The sequence below is a fragment of the Equus przewalskii genome, chromosome 10, assembly GCF_037783145.1.
Source record: "Equus przewalskii isolate Varuska chromosome 10, EquPr2, whole genome shotgun sequence".
Lineage (NCBI taxonomy): Eukaryota > Metazoa > Chordata > Mammalia > Perissodactyla > Equidae > Equus > Equus przewalskii.
Genome location: NC_091840.1, coordinates 3,995,670 through 4,016,688, shown reverse-complemented (window position 1 = coordinate 4,016,688; position 21,019 = coordinate 3,995,670). Strand labels below are relative to the sequence as shown.

The window sequence follows — 21,019 nt, the reverse complement described above, 5'->3', positions numbered from 1 at the left end:
CAAGGTCATGAAGATTTATATGTTTTTTCTAGATTTTTTTTTTTTTTGAGGAAGATTAGCCCTGAGCTAACATCAGCCAATCCTCCTCTTTTTTCTGAGGAAGACTGGCCCTGAGCTCACATCCGTGCCCATCTTCCTCTACTTTATATGTGGGATGCCTACCACAGCACGGCTTGCCAAGAGGTGCCATGTCCACATCCAGGATGTGAACCAGCGAACCCCTGGCTGCTGGAGTGGAACATGCACATTTAACAGCTGTGCCACCATGCCAGTGCCCTACTCTAGATTTTTATTGCCTTAGCTCTTTAATATTTAGGTCTTTGATCTGTATTAGTTTTTGTAGATGATGTGAGGCAAGGGTCTAACTTCATTCTCTTGAAAGTGGATGTTCATTTCTACCAATACCATTTGTCGAAAGACTATTCTTTCCCACTGAATTGTGGCACTCTTGTCTGAAATCAACTGTCCACAAAGGTGAGTTGATTTCTGGGCTCTCAATTCTATTCCATTGACCTGTGAGTCCATCTTCACGCCAGCAGCACTCAGTCTTGGCTGTGCTGAGTTTCGACATCAGAAAGCGTGAGTCCTGCAACCTTGCTCTTTTTCAAGATGGTTTTGGCTGTTCTTGGTCCCTTCCATTTCCATATGGATTTTAGGCTGGGCTCTTCCATTTCTGCAAAAAAGCCAGCTGGGATTTTGACAGGGCCTGTGTTGAATCGGTAGATCAACTTAGGGAGTATGGTCATCTTAACAATATTAGGTCTTCTAATTCATGAATACTGGATCTTTCCATTTATTAGGTCTTCTTTAATTTCTTTCAATGATGTTTTATAGTTTCCTGAGTATATCTTGCACTTTAAAATTTATTCCTAAGTATCTTATTCTTTTTGATGCTATTATAAATGAAATTGTTTTCTTAATTTCACTTTTGGGTTGTTCATTGCTAGTGTATTGAAAAAATTGAGTTTTGTATATCAATCTTATATCCTGCAACCCTGAATTCATTTATCAGCTCTAATAGGTTTTTTTGTAGGTGCCGTAGGATTTTCTACATACAAGGTAATGTCATCTGCAAATAAGTTAGTTTTACTTCTTCGTTTCCTATCTGGATGTTGTTTACTTCTTTTCCTCGCCTGATTGCCCTGGCTAGCCCTTCAGTACAATGCTCAATACAAGTGGTAAGAACAGACATCCTTGCCTTCTTCCTGAGCTTAGAGAGTTGTTGTTTTTCAAATGAAAGACTTGGACATTTTTGTCGTTTGAGGGAAAGGAATCAGTGGGGAAGGAGATGTAAGGATATGCACAAGAGAGGGGATAATCAACAGAGAGAGATCCTGGGCAAGCAGACAGAAGCAAGGAGGTCACTTCTGCCAGAGATGGGAGGAAACAACAAAGGAATAAGAGAGTTAAGTTTGGCATCGGAAGGGAGGAAAGCTGTCCTTCCCATCTAACGGTCTCTCTTCTCAGCAAAGTGGAGAGGTCACCGGAGGGACAAAAGGGGTAGAGCTGGGGGCCTGAAGAAAAAGGCAAAATGGGAACTTGCTGCTGTTGGTAGGAAAGACACTCAGCAGTTGGTGAAAGGACCGCCAGCTGATGGGGAGAGGCCAGGACTCCTCTGTCTCCCTCTATTCTGTGACACCACACTGAGCGTCTGCTCTGCTTTTGAGTTCTATCTCACTGTGACTGCTCCCTGGCATTGCAGGCACATCTGGAAACTGAAACAATAATGAAAATGCATTCTGTCAGCTGAAGGCACATTTCTTGATCTTAATCAAGATGTCTGACATTTGTTTCTTCTTCAAAAAAGGGAGCAATGAGTCAGCTAATTGTCTTTCTTGCTCTGCTCTCCTTAGTAGAAGACAGAACGCTCCTCCCCACTTCCAATTTCTACTATCGCTGGACTTCAGAGGAGAGGGTAAAGCGATACGTCCTCCTGCACGGGCACACGTGACGAGCACGACCTTCCCATGCGGAGCGCAGCCCGCGGAGCGAGAGAACGCCAGTGACAACAGAGATGGTTTGGGCAGAGTTGGAGTTTATTTGCTGCAGTTCCTTGGCGCTAGTTTACAATGCAAAAAAAACCAAAAAACAATTGTAATAATAATTATAGTTTTTTAAAAACCCTGTCAACAACTTTCAGTCATTTCTTTATATTTTATATTTTGACAAAATTTTTTAAACAAATACAAAATAATCTAAAAGGAGAAAAACTATACATGGAGTATTTACACCTCTGATAAATAGACTAATACTGACCCAGGGCCTCTCCGTCTAGGTAATATCCATGAGAACCAGCGCAGGGACTCGGCCGGCCGGAGGGGCTCCAGCACGGCCCGAGACGGCCTGGACTGCGGCTGGCACCACCTGGTTCTCCACCCAGAAGCTTCAGGTTTGCCTGGACCCTCTTCCACCACCCTCACGAGCTCCGGCATAAACACGCCTGAAGCCACTCCAGGGAGGACCTACACAAAGGGGGGACCCCAGGAAGACCCCAACACTCCTCCCACCACTCCCTTTCACAAAAGCTATTTCCAGAGATGCGAGCCTGCCCTAAAGGTGTCAGAGGAGCTGGGGTCATGCTGCCTGGGGGAGACCGACGGCTCTCGGCCTTCTTGTGTGAAACAGCGCTCTGCACTGCCTGGTCCTGGGCAATTTGGAGGGGCCGCACCAAGATAGCCCGGCCAGCCCCCTGCTCTGCCTGGACTGGCACGCTGGGCCCTGGATGAGTGGCAGGAGCTGCCCCTGAGAGTCCCTGAGAGAATGGCAGGAGAACGCTGCATTTCACGGCTCCTTTCACACCATAAATTAGGAGGGGCAAGGCCAACTCACACACATCTTAAGGGAAAAAACAGCGATACAAGAGGCCAGCCTTCTCACCCTCTCGCTCCACCTGCCCCCTGCCAGCAGGTAACGGCCCACTTCCCCCCAATGCGCCCACCACAAATGCATCGAGAGTGGCCCAGGCAAGGGCCAGTTTTGAGGCAGAAAAAGCTGAAGCCCTAAGGTGATCCGGTAAGACCTACCCCATCCTCTAAAACGAGGAGTGGCGTTTTGTGGGAGGAGGAAGAAAAACCAAATAAGAGATAGGTAGGTCATCCCGGAACCTCTGCTGGGATTACCTTCCTCACAGTTTTGGTTATTAGGTATTTAGCTCAAGGAAAAATGCTGACTTTCTATTTTAAAGCCCAACAAGAACGAATTCTGAAAGAGAAAAACAATGTGAGCGTCCAGGCGATTCTCTCCTCCCCTCGAGGCCCCCCAGGCACTTGGAATGGAAAAGCATCAGCTGGAGCAGCCGCAGCACCGCAGATCCCAGCGTCGGACTCTGCCCAGTCCTGAGTCCTCAGGCACCTGCTGCCTCCCCAGCCCCTCTCCACCCCTTTCGCCCGCTCCCACCAGCTTCCAGACAGGCAGGAGAGGTGGGCCTGCCGTGCCCTGGGCCCAGGGCTGACACCCCCTAGCAGATGCTCAGGGAGCCGCTTCTCCAGGAGAAGCCTCCCAAATCAGACTGGGCAGAATGCATCAGAACAGCTCTACTTTATCTTTTTCTTTTCTAAAAAACAAAAATATATCTTTATAGTATGTGGCTTCTTCCATTCCACCTTTTTTCTTAACATAGAATAATATGTCAATACATGTACTTATGGTGCAGGGTTGAAGGCGTCTTCACAGGGAAATAACCGAGAGGTAAACAGTCGGCTCCGAGCTCTGCTATCAGACCTAGTGAGCGGAGAGACTCCCAAGGAGGCTGCTTTGCTGACAGGAGCTCTGTTCTTTCTAGAGAGAGGCTCAGAACCCATGCTTGACAGGCACCAGGTCCCTCTTCCCCAGTGGTAACTGCCTACCCTTCTCCCACTTAAAAATAAAAAGCAAAAGCTGAAGCTAGTCTCTAGGAATCAGGGCGATGCCCAGCAAGAAGACGCTCCTGCTCAGCAGCCCTCTCCCGTCTGTGGGAGGGGCCGGAGGAAGAACCTGGGGCTTCACGCGCCTTGCACGCCGGCTCCGCTCACTGTGCAGACTCAGTGTCTTTTCGTGGAGGAGACCTTCTTCTTCCGCGCTGCCAGCATCTCATAGAAAGGGTCCCTGCTGATGGCTGCTCTGGAACACAGAAAAGGGGAGAACACAAGAGACTGAGGGATGGACCAGAAGAGACAGGCCCAGACAGGGTCTTCCCAATGGAACCTGTGCCCCCGGCCCCACTCACCAAGTCAGTGCCATCAACCTTCACTGTGCCCACATGACGGCTTAAGGGATGAGCTTTGAGAGAGGCACATGGTACACGTTACAAGATAATTTGGGGATGTTTACTGCCTGTTTCAACGTAATAATCAATCTAAGTTTAGTTGTACTCTAACTCAGAAAAACAAATGTAGTACTTTAGTCCCACGATGATGGTTGGCATTTGTCTGGCGCAGTGAGCACCACACAACCCATGTGTCACACGGAAGCATCTGGAGCATGGTGTGTTTAGATGGCGGCCACAGTCCGCACCCTGCAACTTCTGAGTCCCCACGTGCACTAGCACAATAACTAAGAGCCCTAACCGGGCAATCAGTGCTGTTTCTGGGGCCGCAGTGAGCAGCCGGCCAGGCTGCTGTGTCCACAGCCTGGTGGGGAGGGAGGCTGGGCAGGCTCTTGCGCTGGCCCCGGAGACCAGCACAAGACAGTGACAGCAGGCCTCACGCCCCTCTATGTTTGTCATTCTCAAAGTCCAAGTGAGCTGCGATGCAAAGTCCTAAGGCTCAGTGTGCGCCCCAGAGGAGCAGGACTCTGGGTGCTGCCTGGTCCCCACGCCACTCACGAGCCCAGTGGCTGCTGGCTCTGCACCCAACCAGGTAAGTGACGGCTCCCGAGAGGTCAGAGAGGGTGTGTCCATGACAAGTGTCTCCACAGCTCTGCAGGGAAACTAGAACCTGTCAGTGCCCAGAATGCATCCTGAGGGGACTTCGCCACAAAGAGTCCGGCCACGCAGAGTGGTTATGAGGGAATCCCAGCAGGTGAAGCACTGCTTTCGTCTTCGGGGCACAGGGTGACTCTGCCTCAGCTCCCTGGCTGGGCCACTCCCCTGAGGGACACTCTGTGACATTTCCCGTCCACGTGAACGTGGTCCAAGAAACAGTGAAGAGCAGAGGCTGGACTCAGACAGACCCAGGCCCCATCCCAGGCTCCGCACGCACGGTGTGCTCCTTCTTAACTCACATCCTCACAGGTTAACTGGAGGTACCACCCCCCGCCGGGTCCTGGGAGGCTGGGAGGAGAGATACCCGTACTGAGTGCACATCCCAGTGCCTGGCAAACGGCAGCTCTCGGTCCATGGGCGCCGTTACTGTGAGGCTGCAGTTCGGTCTGCACAGAGACTGCACTCTCTTGAACCAGATGCTTGTGACAATCATGTGCCAGTGACACTAGGAACTTGGGTGGCTGGAGACTCCTAGGAAGAGCACTAGTGAGAGAAAGACGTGTCCTGCACTTGACCTTCTGCAAAACCTTTCCAGCAACATTGTGAAGATGCTTGCATTCCATCAGACCCCTCTTCCGGCACCGTTCGCCTCCACCGTCTCTGCGGGGAGAAGCATCTAGAGCAAAGGACGGCTGGAGCTGAGCACTGCAGGGGGTCAGGAGCGCAGCTTCTTGAGTCAGAATGCTCAGGTCTGAAGGGCAGCACCACCTCTGTGGTGCTAGACAATTTAATTCGGCTTGCTGTGCCTCAGTGTCCTCTTCTGCACAATAAGCACAACAATCCTGCCATTCCTGTCCTGCACAGGGGTGTGGCGAGGAGTGAGGAGACAGTGCCGTACAGTGCTCGACTGCTATCTGCAAACCCTGCAGGGGAGACGCGGCCAGCTCTGGGGCAGACCACAGGGACCGAGCCACCCCACGAGGAGGCCTCTGCGCTCACCTCAACCAAAGGACTGAATGATACAAACGTGACTTCAAAGAATGCTGAATTTTTTCTGGCTACAAGTACAAACTATATGGAAGACAACAGGTAGAAGAGCAGACAAAACCTTTCTGAAAGAACAAGCAGTGGGGCAGGCTCGCACGCGGCACGAGAACACGCTCTGACACTCTAGAGGCTACTGCGGCACAGCACTCCCGCCTGGAGACACGACGCACCCACGACGTCCTAGGCGCAAGCAGGAATTTGGTACGAACTAAAGAGGGAACCTCAGATTGGTGGGGGAAATGGATTAATCAACAAATGGTACCAGCACAATCCGCTATTCACTTGGGGGAATAAAGTTCCATCTTTTATTTCAAACCAAAGGCAAAGAAAAAATTTCATACAGGCTAAACAGTCAAATATTTAAAAACATATGGTGAAAAACGGTACAGGATGCACAGGTGATGCGCACTCTGTGGGACGGGATCCCCAGCACTGGCTCTCCCTGCCCAGGCCTCAGGGCCAGTGTCCGGTGGAGCGGGCCTCTGATATTGATCACGACTCCAGAAAAACGGAGCGCCTCATGCCCTGGATAGAAGGACAGTGGGGTCCCTGCCGACACCACACTTCCAGGAATGGCCGTCAGCCCAGGGGCCACCAGAGGCCAGGAGGCGTGTGAACATGCACACTCTCAACCCTCAAACAGCCTCGTGGGTTAGGGGTTACCTCCATCCCACAGAGGGCAGGCAACGTCCCTGAGAGCCACCAGGGAGCCCCACCCTGCCTGCCATGCTAGGAGAAAGCTGAGGCTCTGGGAGGAAGGCAGGCAATGTACCGCGAGTCAGAGCGAGAACACAGCACAGGGGGACCGGACTCCAAACCCACGCCCTCCCATCTGGTTCCCCTCTCTTTTCATTGCATGACTTCCAGAGATTACTTTTGTGGGAATGAATGATCGGTCCCTTCCCCCATCATCCCATCATCTCCATCTTCAGTCGTTGACTCACTAGTTAACCCTGGCTTCAGCACTACACTGGTCTTAGAAGAGAGACCAAAAAACAAAACAAAAACTGGAGAATTCTCAACCCCCAGGAGTGGGCTGCGGCCTGGGTGGGAGAACACCCACCACATGGGACAACGCAAGGACTTGCGGGGCCTCCCTGGTCTCCAGGAAAGCTCCCTAAGGAAACAGCTGGGTGACATCTGACAGACGAAGCGCCCAGTGGGGAGAGCTAGGATGCGCTCTCAGGAGGAAGCACCACGGAGACGGGCGGTGATGACACAGACGGGGGCGTGATAGCAATCTGGACAGGCCGCACAGAAGTTCCAGGGAGGAACGAGGAGGAAGACTGGCCGCATCAGGACACCTCCACCCGTAACAGAGCTCACAGTGTGCGGCGTGGCAAAGCAGGCAGAGCGAGAACCAGGAGCCAAGCCCTGGACCCACAGCTCCGTTCACCTTGCGGAACCCTGAGAAATCTCTGCCCTCCTCCTGACCCTCAGCTTCCTCACAGCACAGCGGCAAGGGGGCGCTCCATTTCAGGACCCTGGATCATGCCCACGTGGCTTTGGGAAAATTAGTTAACCTCTATTGGCCTCAGTTTCCTCATCTGTAAATGGGACCCCAGTGTCTCACAGGACAAAGAAATTACAGAACATTATGATTACTATCTCCACCGAGCTGCCACCACAGAAACGAGACCTATTTCTAAGGCATGAAAAGACCAGCTCAGCAAAAGGCACCTGTGCCCATTAAACTCGCTCCCCATTCCCTCTTCGGGTCTATGAGGTGCCCCGGGACACAGAGAATGGGGCACTCTCTTAAAAATGCTCTAATGGTCAAGAATCCAAAGATTCACTGAGTCATCTGGGAGTCACAATCACACTACTCCCCGAACACAACGCGAGAAGGCCAGGACGGGCCGCACGTGTAACAGTTGGCGCAGTCAGGATCTGAGAGGTGAGTCCCCCCAGGTCAGAGCACATCTCCTGTCTTTCAGACGCCACCTACTTGATGCATTTCATCCACTCTTCCTTCTCCTCAGGTGTGGGGGCTGAAATCCGGTACACAGTGTGGTTCCCCTCCACCACGCGCCCGTCGGCCTCGGTCTTACAAGCCTTAATGACTTGGTCTTTATTGTCAGGGATATAAAGCTCAAAGCAGTTCTGAGAATCAAAAAGAGGGAGACAGTGACAGAGGTCTGAGAAAGCTGCTGACCAAGAAAAAGTGTTAATTTATTTCCCAAAGACTCTTTATTCTGACCTTCATAAAATATAGGCAATAGAGATTTTCCTGTGGAAAAGAGGATCCTAGAAGTAGAATTCTGGAGAATGTAAACTGTGTATAAATAGGCGTTCTTAGCAAAGGTATCAACCAGATATATGTTAGCTCTACTCCTAATACACAGAAAATATGGAGAGATGTGTAGGGTACTTAATCCCTTCAAAGCCAAGCTAGCAACATCATGATATTCCAAAACAAAGCACCAATATTCACAAGGTCTCCAGAGCTCAGAGAACCAGCAGCCCGGTCGAGAGCGCGTGCTGTTCCCTTCTAAGGAGGAACAGCGCTACGCCTCATACAACGTTAAGTAAGCAAACTAAAGCAGCTGCACAGAATGAAAGAGGTTGTTTAGAATCTCATTTTTGGCTTGAACAGTAAAGATAAAAAGTTAGGCTAAATTAAAGGCCTGATAGTATGTCTCTGGGTTTTTTTTCCTTTTTAAGTAAACTTTCGCAATTTCATTCTATTTCAAAGAACTGCTACTACATCCATCCCTTCTGTGCCCCCAAAACATCTCACCAAAAATACTCACGGGTTTTTTGGAATCCTCCACCTCCCGGATACTCAGATTCTCTAGAGGGATAATCCCACGGGGCTCCTTATCCTGCAGAAGAGTTGGAAAGAGAAAGATGTCGTTGACCCTTCGTTGCTCAGTTTGCAAACACGCATCCTGTTACATTCCTCACCCTGGCTCTCCCGCCTTCTCCCAGGACATAAGTTTACAAACTGGCTCTAGGGCCCACACCTTGTGGTCTAAAACAAGAATAAGGTCAAGAACCATATAGGTGTTGTCAATATAACACATATGAATCCCTCTAACCAAAAGCCTTTGGCAAGGAGAGTGCCCAGGGAGCTTCAAGAGATGCCCTGAAGGCGTGTGCTTGGCAGAGCTCCGAGGGGCCTCGTCCAGGAGGGAACGTGTGAGCCCTTCACGCAGGAAACTACCCTGCTTCTTCGCCTGGCTCCCCTACTCGTCGTTTAAGACTCAGTCCCGGCATCAGCAACCCGAGAAAGCCCCAGTCTTGCCCTAGGTGCCCAGCTCTGCGCCCCAAGGCCTGGGACCATAGCAGGGTTGCATGTCTTTACTATTCATTATCTCCAGCCCTATATCCTCCCCTAGTCAGCCTGTAGGACCCTCAAAGAGACACTGCCTGGCTGACAACGCCACAGGATCTAAAAAGGCACTAAACTTACGTCCAGAACAGACCCGATACCCTACCCCTGCCACCCCGTCATCCCCAGCTGGCTCCAGGGCAAACGTTGCTGAGACTCCCTGCACACTCTCCGTCTGCAGGGCCAGCTTTCCTCTCCTCTTCAAGGAAACAATCTCATAACGTGGCCTATCTTCGAATTTGCAGGTACCAGTTATTCTGGCGTTGGGATCACCTTTATCTGCCCTCCACATCTGTGAGCTTTTCTCTAATTGTCTTTAAACTTGTCTCTCAGATACAATCTCTCTCAGCCTTTCCTCTATGAATGTGATTCTACTTTTAGCTAATCTCTTCCACTCCTTAAAGTTTTAACTTATTTGTTAATAATTAAGTTACAATTCTACAATTATATGGTTATATTCTACATACATAGTTTTGCTTCTCATTTGTTTCAACTCAGAAAGTTCCAGAGGGCCAGGCATCTTGCAGCCACTTCTACAGTCTCATGAGAGAATGGAGGCTGGAGGGAGAGCTCACATCTAACACCCCGAGCTGACTCTCCTCTGGGATTGCTAATGTCCAACGTCAGGGTCGTTCCTCCTATTTGGGGAGGGACGTGATGCTCACGGGCACACCCTCTGGGACAACAGTCTGGAGTCTCTGCCTGTGCTACAGAAAGTGAGGCTTGTTTTCACACTTCCCCATTTCACTGATTTCTACCCAGCAGCAGACCTTACTGCTCCTCTATCAGAAGAGGAAAAGGGGAAGAATTCCTACTCAGTTTGCTTCTCTCAGACTCAGGGCCCTGAGGAGGTGGCTAGGGCACATTAGTGCCCCAGGGCCACGTGGCAAAGGGTCCTTCCACTGGGCTCCAGGCTGCTGCCTCCATCCCGGCCACCTGGTGTTGAAGTTACTGAACTAGTTCCGCCATTTTTCTTATTTTGTTGCTATTGCTCCACTTGTTTCCACTAGATTTGCCTGTTTATTAGGTAATTCTGTGTGGAAGTCTCCACCTACCCTCTTAACCCTGAGGCTGCTCCTCTGCCCCTTAAGAAATGAGCTCTCTGTGGTCCCACTGCCCAATAGAACGCAGGCTCGCTGCCGAGCTGGGTTCAGGTGACACCCCCACGGTCAGCATCGTGAAGCCCACAGGATTCTAGAATCCCACTGCATTACTACTGAGACTTCCCAGTACTGAGGGGCATTACTGCTTCGATGCCTGCATGTTTCCTTCTAATGCAGAGAACAGCGAGAAAAACCCAAAGACAATCTTAAAGATGTCATCAGTCTAGATGTCTTCAAGGAAAAAGGTAAAATATGGGGCAGCGGGGGAGACAAAACAGAAGGAAATTTCCCAAGCTATTCACAGTGGTCCTTTCGGGGGTGAAACAGGAGGAATTTATATTTTTATTGTTTTATATATTTGAACTATATCACTCTCATATGTGAAAGTTTTTTAATTACAGAAAAGCAAAGCCAGCTGCAGACTTTACGGGGCGTGAGTTTAGCCCCGTAACACACAAAATGCTGGTCAGAACTCCCCTGAAAATTACTGGATGTCACAATAAACAGTACACCTTCAGGATGAGTGACTGAATTACAAGCAAATGCCATTAGGAATCGCGTTCCCTATGGGAGAAGCTGCATCTATATGACGTCCACGGTGACGGAGAACCCGAGGTGTTGAAGGTGACAACAGAAACCCACTTCACTCTGAGGCGGCACAGTGCTGAGGCGCGGACCTGTCCCCTGCTTCCTACGAAGTCTTACACAAACATGGCCAGGGCTTTCCTTTTGATTCAAGTACCATCTTCATCTACATTAATTACAAAAGACACTTCTAAATCCTCATTTTTTCATAAGATCAGTGACTTTCACTCAGTGAAGACGTGGCTGGAGGACAAAAGTAAAGCATCCCAACTCAGTGACCTTGATTTCTTTCAAGACACAAGTCCAGCGCCGCCAGCTGTACACCCGCTGTGCTCTCAGGTGACGAAGAAGAATGGCAGAAATGAGAGCACCGAGTCGCAGGTGGCGAGCCCGTCTACGTGCCAGCCACCAGCTCGAGGCTGTCTGGGTGCTCTATTAGTGGGGGCTTCAGAAAAGGTTTTATTTTACGATTTTTATTCTCACAGGCTTTTATTACAAAAGAACCTTAGATTTAACACATATTTGCAGTTCTAATTCCATTCCCACTGGATAAAAACCAACAAAACTTCCACAGTTTAAGAAAACTTCAATTTCTTAAAACTCCAGATAATCTCTAACTCTTCCCATTTCATTTCACTTCTTTTTCCTCTATCATATATTTTACCCCTTGGCTGTTTCTTCTGAATCACATGCTTCAGCATTTCTGCCACCCTAGAAAATGTGAACCCTCCGAAATACGATTATCTTCATCTCCCTTCCAATAGGGCCACAAACTCTTTCTTGGCAACTGATCCAAGTCCACTCTTTCCGGCCTGGCTCTAAAACCATTTCTAATGCCATGCATAATGTTCTCTCTACTGCTTTCTCCTGGCCAGGCATCTCTGGTCCCAATATAGAACTGGATGTTGGCTCAGAGCCCCAGTTCCTCTGGCAAGACACTCCACATCACCCTCAAGGACCCCAATTTTGAGATGTGTCTCAGTTCTCCAACTTCACGTAAACTCTCCTCTCATGCCTAAAGACGTCGAAGAATAAATGCGACTGTCTCCCCACCGCCTCCTCCTACCACGTTTGATTAGAGTTGTTTCGAGGCCTGGCCACCCTTGTCCTGGCCAACCAGCAGGCGCTCACCGTTGTATATTCAAAGTAGTAAAGGCAGTTGTCAGTCAGAATGAACCAGCGTCTTTTCCAAGTCTTTACCCTGCCACCTGCAGAGCAAAAAGAGATGCATGTTCGACAGGAGTCGGTCAGGCTGGCGCGGGCTCCGTAACACATGGAGCTCTGCTCTCAGAGAGGGGGAGGGAGGAAGCAAGGGGCAGGGAACCAGGGGAACATTGAGACCATGGCAAAATTTACATCAGTAACAAGACACAGAGCCAAAACAGAAGCACCTTTCACGGAGTGAAAGTCTGTGGGTACAAGCAGAGCAAGCAAGTCAGGTGGCAGCCTGGAGATGAAACCAGGACAGCAGAATGAGAGCATGGGTTTGGGCGGAACCCGGGCAATGATGACTCTCAATGCAAATCTGATGGGAGCCAGAGAAGCGTGGTGGAAATGGGAAAACAAACAAGAAGAGGGGAGAGGGTCAGCCCCCTGGTCCAAGCTACACTGCCAGGTCAACCAGCCTCTGGGGCACGCATGGAGCTGTTTCCTCAGGAGGGGCAGGAGGGAGGAAACAGGAAGCAAGGCATTTGACTCTCTTCACAATTGAATCCACAGTTTCCTAGAACAAGGAGCTCAAATTCCCTGGTTGCCCCCTCTACCCCACCTTCCTGATTGCAGTGAATTTCTACACTGGCTTTTAGGCTTCTGGGCCAGTGTCCTAAAAATAAAATTTCCCCAGCGTCCTGGGTGAGATGAAGTGGAATCCCTGTATCAGGGAAGAACCCACTGGCAAGCAGAGGGCCCGCTCAGGAGCCTTCCAGTTCTGGACTTCTCTCCAGAAGCTGGTAAAAAAAATAGCTGGGCGAGGGGCCACGGCCAAACGGGCACTAATGGGGGCTGTGAGCCGGTAGGGCTCTCTCAGTCCTGCTCAATTCAAAAACGCTGGGTCATGAAGTTATGCTGAGATGGACACTAAGGAAGGGGAAAACTCGCCTGTGACCTGTTTGAATGAAGCCACATCCTGCTCTCAGTCATGACCATGAACCACACCTTTCTCTTCCTCTACTCACTTTGGGTCAAGGGAAAGCTTTCTGAACACAAACCATACAAAAGTTATCCAAAGGCGTTCACGTGTTAAGATACGCACGGCATTTTACAAATACTTCCTACCGTCCAGGACAGTACATGCTCTTTCTGCTAAGATTTAACCCACAGAAAACATCACTTCTCCCGTCTTCATAAACAGGACCATGGGGTGTAAGTCCAGTGTGACCCTAGTCATGCTTTATCCCTTGCCCCTCATCTCAGACAGCTAAGCAAAGAGTCGGACAGCTTTACAGGGAGTATTTCCAGCTGCCAGGACATGCCTGCGTGCCCACACCAGCCTTCCTAAAAGAAGCTGATTGCTGGAGTAATGCCAATAACGTTATGGCAATAAAGGGTCAGCATAGGTCCTGGCAGCTGGTAAAAAACTCTTGGACCTGCTGGCCCCTTTCATGGCTCTGCTTGGGTGCCTGAAACCTCGGAGGGGTAAAGTGATGGATCGTTCATCGCAAAGGTCCTAAGCGGCACAGCCTTGGGTTATGGAACGAGGTGTGCCGTGAGCAAGCGCGTGCTGCCCGCCCGCCTGCCCTACACTAGCCAAGCAAAGGCTGACCCCCCCCATGGCGGTTTGCCAGTTTATATGCGCGTGTGCCTCTGGCCCCTAAAGGCCCTAAGGCATGACTTAAGAAAAAACATGGATGAAAATAAGGCATGCATGTGGAAAACAGGAAAGCCTGGGCAGGATCAAAATAAATAAGGAGGAGAAAGACGACAAGGAATATATTTAGAATTGGAGCCAATCTGTTGTAAAAAGGAACCGCTCCCCATTTCAGGGGCTGAGAAATCGGCTTTCCCACCTCCTGGGCCTCCATCCCCACACGGGACTCAGCACACAAGACACCTCAACCCACGATGACTACCATGCGCTCCCTCACAGGGCCACCCAGAGGCACTCGGGGTTCAGGGTCACAGAAGAGGGGTCAGATGCCAAAAGGAAGATGGAAGGAAATCTAGGCAAGAAAGCAAAGCTGGAGACATCTTCTCCCGGATTAGAAAAGCTTGGTTATGTCCCCTGACAATCAGCCGCATTACAGAGACCTCGACCACGAAGCGTCACTGTGGTCCCGGGGCAACATTGCCATGTTGAAAGAAAAGCAGACATGACACAAGCAGACAGGTCAATGTGCGCACCTAGGACAGTCCCTGTGGAACTCACAGGACCACCTCCCACACTCACGAGTCCTGACCCCTTGGATGTGAAGGCCAGGCTTCCCCTAGAGTAGGGAATCACCTGACAAGTCCCCAAAACGTTTTCAGAAACGCCAACGTGTGGGTCGTTCTTTTTACATGTAGCTCCGCTCAAGTAATGCTAAAGCAGACACCTGAGGAGCTCCTCACCTAGGAAAAGCCTATTTCTCCCAAATCAGCAAATGGAGAGCAGATACCAACGACATAACTAAGAGGCCAATTTGGGGGGTTTATTTAATGACGACTCATTGAAAAAGAGGAGGGAGAAAAATAAAACAAAACATAAAAAACAGAGCTGAGGTTGCAATGCCCTCCCCTAACACCCAGGAAATCAAATCAAAGGACTTCAAGGAGGGGCTTGGGGGTTTTGTCTTCTTTTCAAAAACTTTACTTAACATCATTTTGAGTTTGGGAAACAGCATCTCCCTTTTTCATGCAAAGGCAATGTCCTAAGTTGTCCCATTGAACTCTTGTCCTAGTTTGCGCTCTGACTGTGGCGCATCAGAAGCACATGGCTTTGGGAAGTCAAAACTGCCTTCTCCTCCTCCTCTTCTCCACTTTAGAAATTAATTCAGGGATGTCGATTTTAATTCAACAAATATAGCTTAGGCCTGGCCAAAAATTCCAAGAGAAAATTCAGTGAATACTTTCTCTGCTTTTATAAACCCACTCTTAGTATGTTTTCTTGCATTATCACATTCAGTCAAGTTTAAGTTATTCCACATGTGGTACCTAGCTGTCTGATGCACTACGTACTACTCCTAAAAGGCAAAACAGGGAAATGGCTCCGAACCCCTGATCCTGACCAGTTCCCTAGGGACTGTACAACAAGTTAGAAGCAGCATTAACACTACCACCAGCAATTAAAAAACAAAATAACCAAAAATAACAAAAGAAGAAAACGCTGCAGCAGTTACAGTGGCCTGGGCAGAGCGCGCGAGCAGGGCGAGGGGATTACATACCTCCTGGAGTTTGGGGCAAGGAAAAGGAGAGCCAAAATCATGGAAACATACAAATGAGGGAGAAAAGAAAATTAAAACAAAGAAATTAAACCCGACTCCTTATTTTTAAAGTGCACTGTATTAGTCATTCGTGTCTGCCTAGGGGGAGCAGGGGACATAAAAACACTACCCTGGCGAGCGCCCACTCTGCAGGCGAGGAGGGGCTCCTCTCATCTGCCACCTCCCTCTGGGTAAAGGCAAGATCTGAGGCATGACCGAGAACCTGGTCACAAAGATGCCACAGATCAGTTCTCACCAAGCTAACATGTGTTAGTATATCTAGAATCCAGATCAAAGAGAGTGAAGACTACTTTGGGGAAAATTAAAAGTCTTTCTTCAGACAGCTACCACTTTTTAAAGTGTGTGTAAGAACGCACACACACAAACCCATGAATACATATGTACATATGTGTATACACAAGAATACACATCCTTACAGCTGTATGCATACACAGACATGTACACACAGCTACAGAGGGTGGCACCCCGCCTTCTGCAGCACACAGATACAGAGGGGCGGGTCTGAGTGCACTACAATGAAACACGAGATGAAGGGTTTAGGATGGTTTAGGGGAGGTTTAGAAAAAGTCCTACTATAACCTAAAAGCGAGTCCCACATTTAGTTAAATTTTTTCTTTTTAAAAATATGGCATGCCTCATGAATTTGCATGTCATCCTGGTGCAAGAACCAAGCTCATCTTTGTACCACTCTAATTTTAGTATCTGGGCTGTCAAGCTAACACTTAGCATTAGCATTTAAACAAATTTTGCTGGAGGGGGCAGTAAATCCAAACTTGGATGCACTTTTAAATTTCCAGTAGGTTTCCTTTTTAACTCCATCTGCTTGGCAATAAAAACACAGAGCAGAATGGCTGCCTTTGGGGTTAGTAATTTTAGAGCCTTAACTTCAAAGATTCTACTGGCTTAAAGATATATCAAGTGTTGATTAATTCAAGAGATATTTAAAACTCCAATCAGTGAAGTGGTGCTTTAAGGAGAATTTATGAATTAAGTCATTATGTATAAACACGAGGACTTGGGACGTGCTTTTAAAGGAAATATAAATCCTACTGCTATCTGAACTGGTCAGAAATTAAAGTTTCCATTTCAGTGCTTCCCAAGGTGTCAGTCAACGGCCAAGAGAGTGGACTTCTAATCTCATGGGACAAGCAGCTGAAATGGTAGAGAAGGACCATTCTAACAAATACCTGTAATGTGGGAACTCACACATCAAAAGGCCAACACGGAAGAAAACAGAGAAAAGTACTCTTTCAGTGGCCATAAAATGGACATCATTATGTCCAGGGGCTCTCTCTGTGCTCTGAAACAATTAATGAAATAATCCCATGTGGCCGTGAACATGTATGAAAACCCACTATTCTTTTCCTTTTGGTTACTCTATCAGTTTCAGGGCAAGGCATGACCACAAATCTCAGCAATACAAGCTCACTTTTGGCAGAGGGAAAAGGAATAATCTTTTATTTTTCTGAATGAACAAAATCATTAATGTGGCTGATTCAGATTGGAAAGGAGGGGGAAAAAAAACCACTGCCCGAGAATGAGTAAGAGTGCTGTGGACGCGCTGCAGCCAAGGGCTCTAGGTTTGCCATGCACACTGCCTGTGGGGAGCAGATGCAGAAGGAAGTGATGACGCGCTGGGGTGGGGGAGGCAGGAGCACCAGGTCAAATCTGTGTGATGGGAAGTAGAAAGATGGACACAGCTGGTCACCCTCCCAGTGACTGAGGGGCAGGGAAGGGGAAAGGACCAGGTCCTGTGGGAACTGCCTTGAAACAAAACCTGATCGATCAATTCCACAGCGGAAACGTGGCGCGCAAATACACTTGGGCAATATTTCTGCGGAGTGAAGTCTGTCCCCAATAGTCTCTAGTGTCCCATGGGGGCACTGACACTGCATTCACTTCCTTTCTAGAGGTGGATCTTGTAACAGCATGAATTCATACCACAGCTCCTCCCGTAACCAACCCGCGCTTTCCCACAGCGTACATCTGTGTGTGTGGGCGCACACATCCTTTCTACGTATCTGTGTTAGGAGCCCTAACCCAGAGGGCACTACTTACCGAGTTTCAATAGCCAGCCTTCTCGGTCTGGATTGAAGAAAGTGTGAGTAAGGTCATTCCCATCATCTTCCGGGATTTTAAAGGGTTCATTTTTTATGCTCTCATACAGATTCTGGGATAAAAGATGACACTGCATGTCTCTGATTCTGGAAATATCTTTTCTCCCTCCCCTCTCTCTTCATTCAAGCATTCACTGTGTGCCTACAGTATGCCACACACCTTGCTAGGCACTGAGAACAGAACGACATGACCCCTTCTGCCTTCAGGCGGCTCACAGTGACAAAATAAGTACGATGCTTACTGACAATTAAGAAAGAAAAGAAACCAGCCTGACTTTCCTTCAAGCCTTTAGTTTCAGCTTTATACATTGCTTTTCCCTCCTGATTCCTTCACTGGGCCTCACTACCAATTTCTTGATGAAATTCACATAATTTAACGAACGCTAAGAGAAGACACTGGGTGACTTGCGTACACCTTTCTCCTCCCCTAAAGCTGCGCCGCCCCCAGGTCGCCGCCTCCCGAGCCAGGGCCGCGCTCGCCGCCTCCCGAGCCAGGGCCGCGCTCACCCGGAGCAGCTCCTCGGGCAGGTCGCCCCCATCGTTGATGCCTCGATTCATGGCAACAAACCGCTCCACGGTGGGCTTATCTTTGACGTTGGGGTTGTGCAGGCTGGTGTTCAACATGATGATGGCGAACGAGAGGACATAGCAAGTGTCTGAAGAGTAAAGCAAAAGACAATCAGAAACATCTTAGTGAAAGACGCAGAAACGCCACGTGAAATCAAGAATGAAAAGTGGTGCCCTCAACAGAACGGGCCCAATCTACACGCCCGGATATGCTCTGAGAAGCTATATGCTGCTAACTGAAAAGAGCAGAGCACAGAACAGGGCATGAAGCACTCAAGACTTAAAGATGTTCATTATTTCAGACCGTAAAAGGACAAGGTGTACACTGTGGAAAACCTGAAAAACAACACAGCGTATTAAAAAAAGAAAGTATAAGTTATCTATAATCCTGCTACCTAGTAATAGCTTATTTTGCTTTATTACATAAATGTGCCTGTGTGTAATACAGTCACGTGCTGCATAATGATGTTTCGGTCAACAACAGACAGCATATATGACAGTGGTCCCACAAGACCAGTACCACAGAGCCTAGGTAGGTGTGCAGGGGGCTATATCGTCTAGGCTTGTGTGAGTGCAGCCTACGATGGTCACAGGATGACAAAATTGCCTAATGACACATTTCTCAGAAAGTGTCCCCGTCGTTAAGTGATGCATGACTGGAAATCGCAAACGTACCTCACAGATACATACTGTAACAAAACTTGGATTAAAACAGATGCATAGTTTTGAAGCCTGCTTTTTTGGTAATCTTATTAGCATTTTCCCATGCCAATAAAAACTCCTTTTTAAAACACGATTTTTAACAGTTGTATGTTTCATATTTCAGGGATACCACAACATATTCCTACTCCCTTAATGTTGGACTTTTGAATGTTTCCAACATTTACTATCATAAATTAAATTTAAATTGATGTTCTTAGGCATAAACCTAATGCCTTTTGTTTTATTTTTTATTTTATTTTACTTTTTGCAGGGACAGATTTGCCCTGAGTTAACATCTGTCGCCGATCTTCCCCTTGTCACCCTCTCCAAAGCCCAGTGTGTGGTCGCATATCCCAGCCGCAAGTCCTTCTAGTTCCTCTACACGAGCCACTGCCACAGCATGGCAACTGGTGTGCTTCTACACCCAGGAACCAAACCTGGGCCACCAAAGCGGTAAGAGTGCCAAACTTGAACCACCAGACCGTGAGGGCTGGCGCAGGCCTTTGGTTTTAGAAATTATCTAGTGCCAAGAAAAGAATCTAGCGTAAAACGCCCATCGCAAACAAGGATGAAGTCTCTCATCTACCCGTGGACTGGAACACTCCGTTATTGCACTGACAGTAGCGCTGGGCAAATGCCTCCATCATCCGGTCAATCTTCTGGGCCTCTCCTGGCAGCCGGAAGCTCCAGAGGAACTGCCTGTGTGGTGGAGACGGGCTGCGTTACAGGACTTGGGGAGACCATTGATTCCTCTGGGAACTGTGAACTTCAAGTGATTTTTATACCAAAGGGCAAAGGAAGGGCTTCAGTCTTCTGCTACAGGAACTCAGAGCAGATGCAAAATCACCATTCTACATCACTGTTCTCTTAATCAAAGGCAAAGTATTTAGGAAAAATTAAGATTTTCCTATTCAAAAGAATAGTTCTCATCCTTAAACTAATACACAAGACTGTAATACATATAGATAATGCTCATTTTAAATGAATTCCAATTTCCAGAAAACAAGATGAAGTGGCAAAAGAGATTTTCTATCAAAACATTCACAATTTATCCCTTTAAGTCAGAGAGGCCCACGGCCAACAGGTTTAATTGAGGATTATCTCCATCTATCTAACTGAAAACACAAAAATGGTGTTATTATTTAAACCTACAGCAGTGGAAATACCAAACAACAATTTCCCAAAAGGCACAAGATAACAGATTTAGTAAAAAAATTAAAGTTCACTTTTCTTCATCTACAATGAAGTTTTAAGCTACTTCCCATTCTAGTGCAGGAAATCAAAGGGTTTTCTAAACTGAAAATTAGAAAAGATTTCAAAATGTATTCATTCATCGATTTCCAAAACATTAAATGAAAGACCTGAGGAAGAGTTTTGCAAAATTTGCTTTCAGGATATATTGTAATGTAATTCTCTTTAACCATCCAATCATTTCGATCATAAGCCAGCAGACTGTTTTCTTTTAAAATACTTCGAGATATTCAAAAGAACCGCCAACGGTATGTCACTACAGTGCCACATGGGACAGACATGATTAGAGACCTGCCTCTCCCACCGCCCAAGGGGCTCCCCTCGAACACACTCACCGCAGCGCCTGGACAAGGTTAAGATCCGTGAACTCATGCAACTCCACGAACGCATGAAGAACCTGGATATTGAACTCATCTCTAGCAAGACAAACAAAAGGGAGGGGGTGGGGCACAGACGTGAGACACTGACGCTGAGAACCCAAGGTCATCCCAACCCCCAGCCAGGCGGTTTCCCACGCGGAGTCCTGTAGCTCTGTGGGCCGGGGGAGGCGACCGAGCACACACAAGGCAGAGCCGCCTTCCTCTGCTCACACCCCAGCACGCCGGCCACCCTTCCCCAGAACAGCGCCCTCCCAGTGCGGCTGCTGCTGCCTCAGGGCCAAACTCTCTTCAAGGACTTGTGGCGGGAGTTCTGGAGTCTGTTTCTCAGTAATTCTGGACGGGCCTGCGCCCCTGTGCCTGAGTCCCTGTGGCCTCACCTCTCCCCCAGGTAGTCTCCGATGGCTGTTTTGTTGAGCCCCTCCCCCTTATACAAGAACTGGGCAATGTCCTCACAGGTGTTCTTCAGCAGGTCATTCTCTATTAAGAACTGGATCCCCTAGAAAAGACAACAGATGCCAAAGACGCTTACTCTGGAAACATCTAGAAAGGAGGACAAAGGGCAGAGGAAGAATGGGTGTGGGTGCTCTGGACACAGAGAAGTATCTAATAAACACT

General features: G+C 48.4%; 1 protein-coding gene and 1 non-coding gene across 12 annotated transcripts in view; both read right to left on the bottom strand.

The window, feature by feature from the left end:
• Positions 1-2,015: 2,015 nt before the first annotated feature.
• CYTH1 (cytohesin 1) overlaps positions 2,016-21,019 on the bottom strand; it is an 82,083-nt gene continuing 63,079 nt past the window's right edge. For all 11 annotated transcript variants that reach the window (XM_070561395.1, XM_070561398.1, XM_070561397.1 and 8 more), the window contains exons 5-13: positions 20,782-20,900; positions 20,360-20,440; positions 19,360-19,472; positions 18,012-18,160; positions 17,446-17,557; positions 12,101-12,177; positions 8,701-8,772; positions 7,896-8,050; positions 2,016-4,098 (exon numbers count right to left, since the gene is read on the bottom strand). In XM_070561395.1, coding sequence (XP_070417496.1) covers positions 4,020-4,098; positions 7,896-8,050; positions 8,701-8,772; positions 12,101-12,177; positions 17,446-17,557; positions 18,012-18,160; positions 19,360-19,472; positions 20,360-20,440; positions 20,782-20,900 — 957 coding nt within the window. In that variant the 3' untranslated portion in view covers positions 2,016-4,019. The remainder of the gene's footprint in view (positions 4,099-7,895; positions 8,051-8,700; positions 8,773-12,100; positions 12,178-17,445; positions 17,558-18,011; positions 18,161-19,359; positions 19,473-20,359; positions 20,441-20,781; positions 20,901-21,019) is intronic.
• LOC139074249 (U6 spliceosomal RNA) lies at positions 16,007-16,109 on the bottom strand. Its single transcript, XR_011523785.1, has one exon. It is a non-coding gene; the product is annotated as a U6 spliceosomal RNA (small nuclear RNA).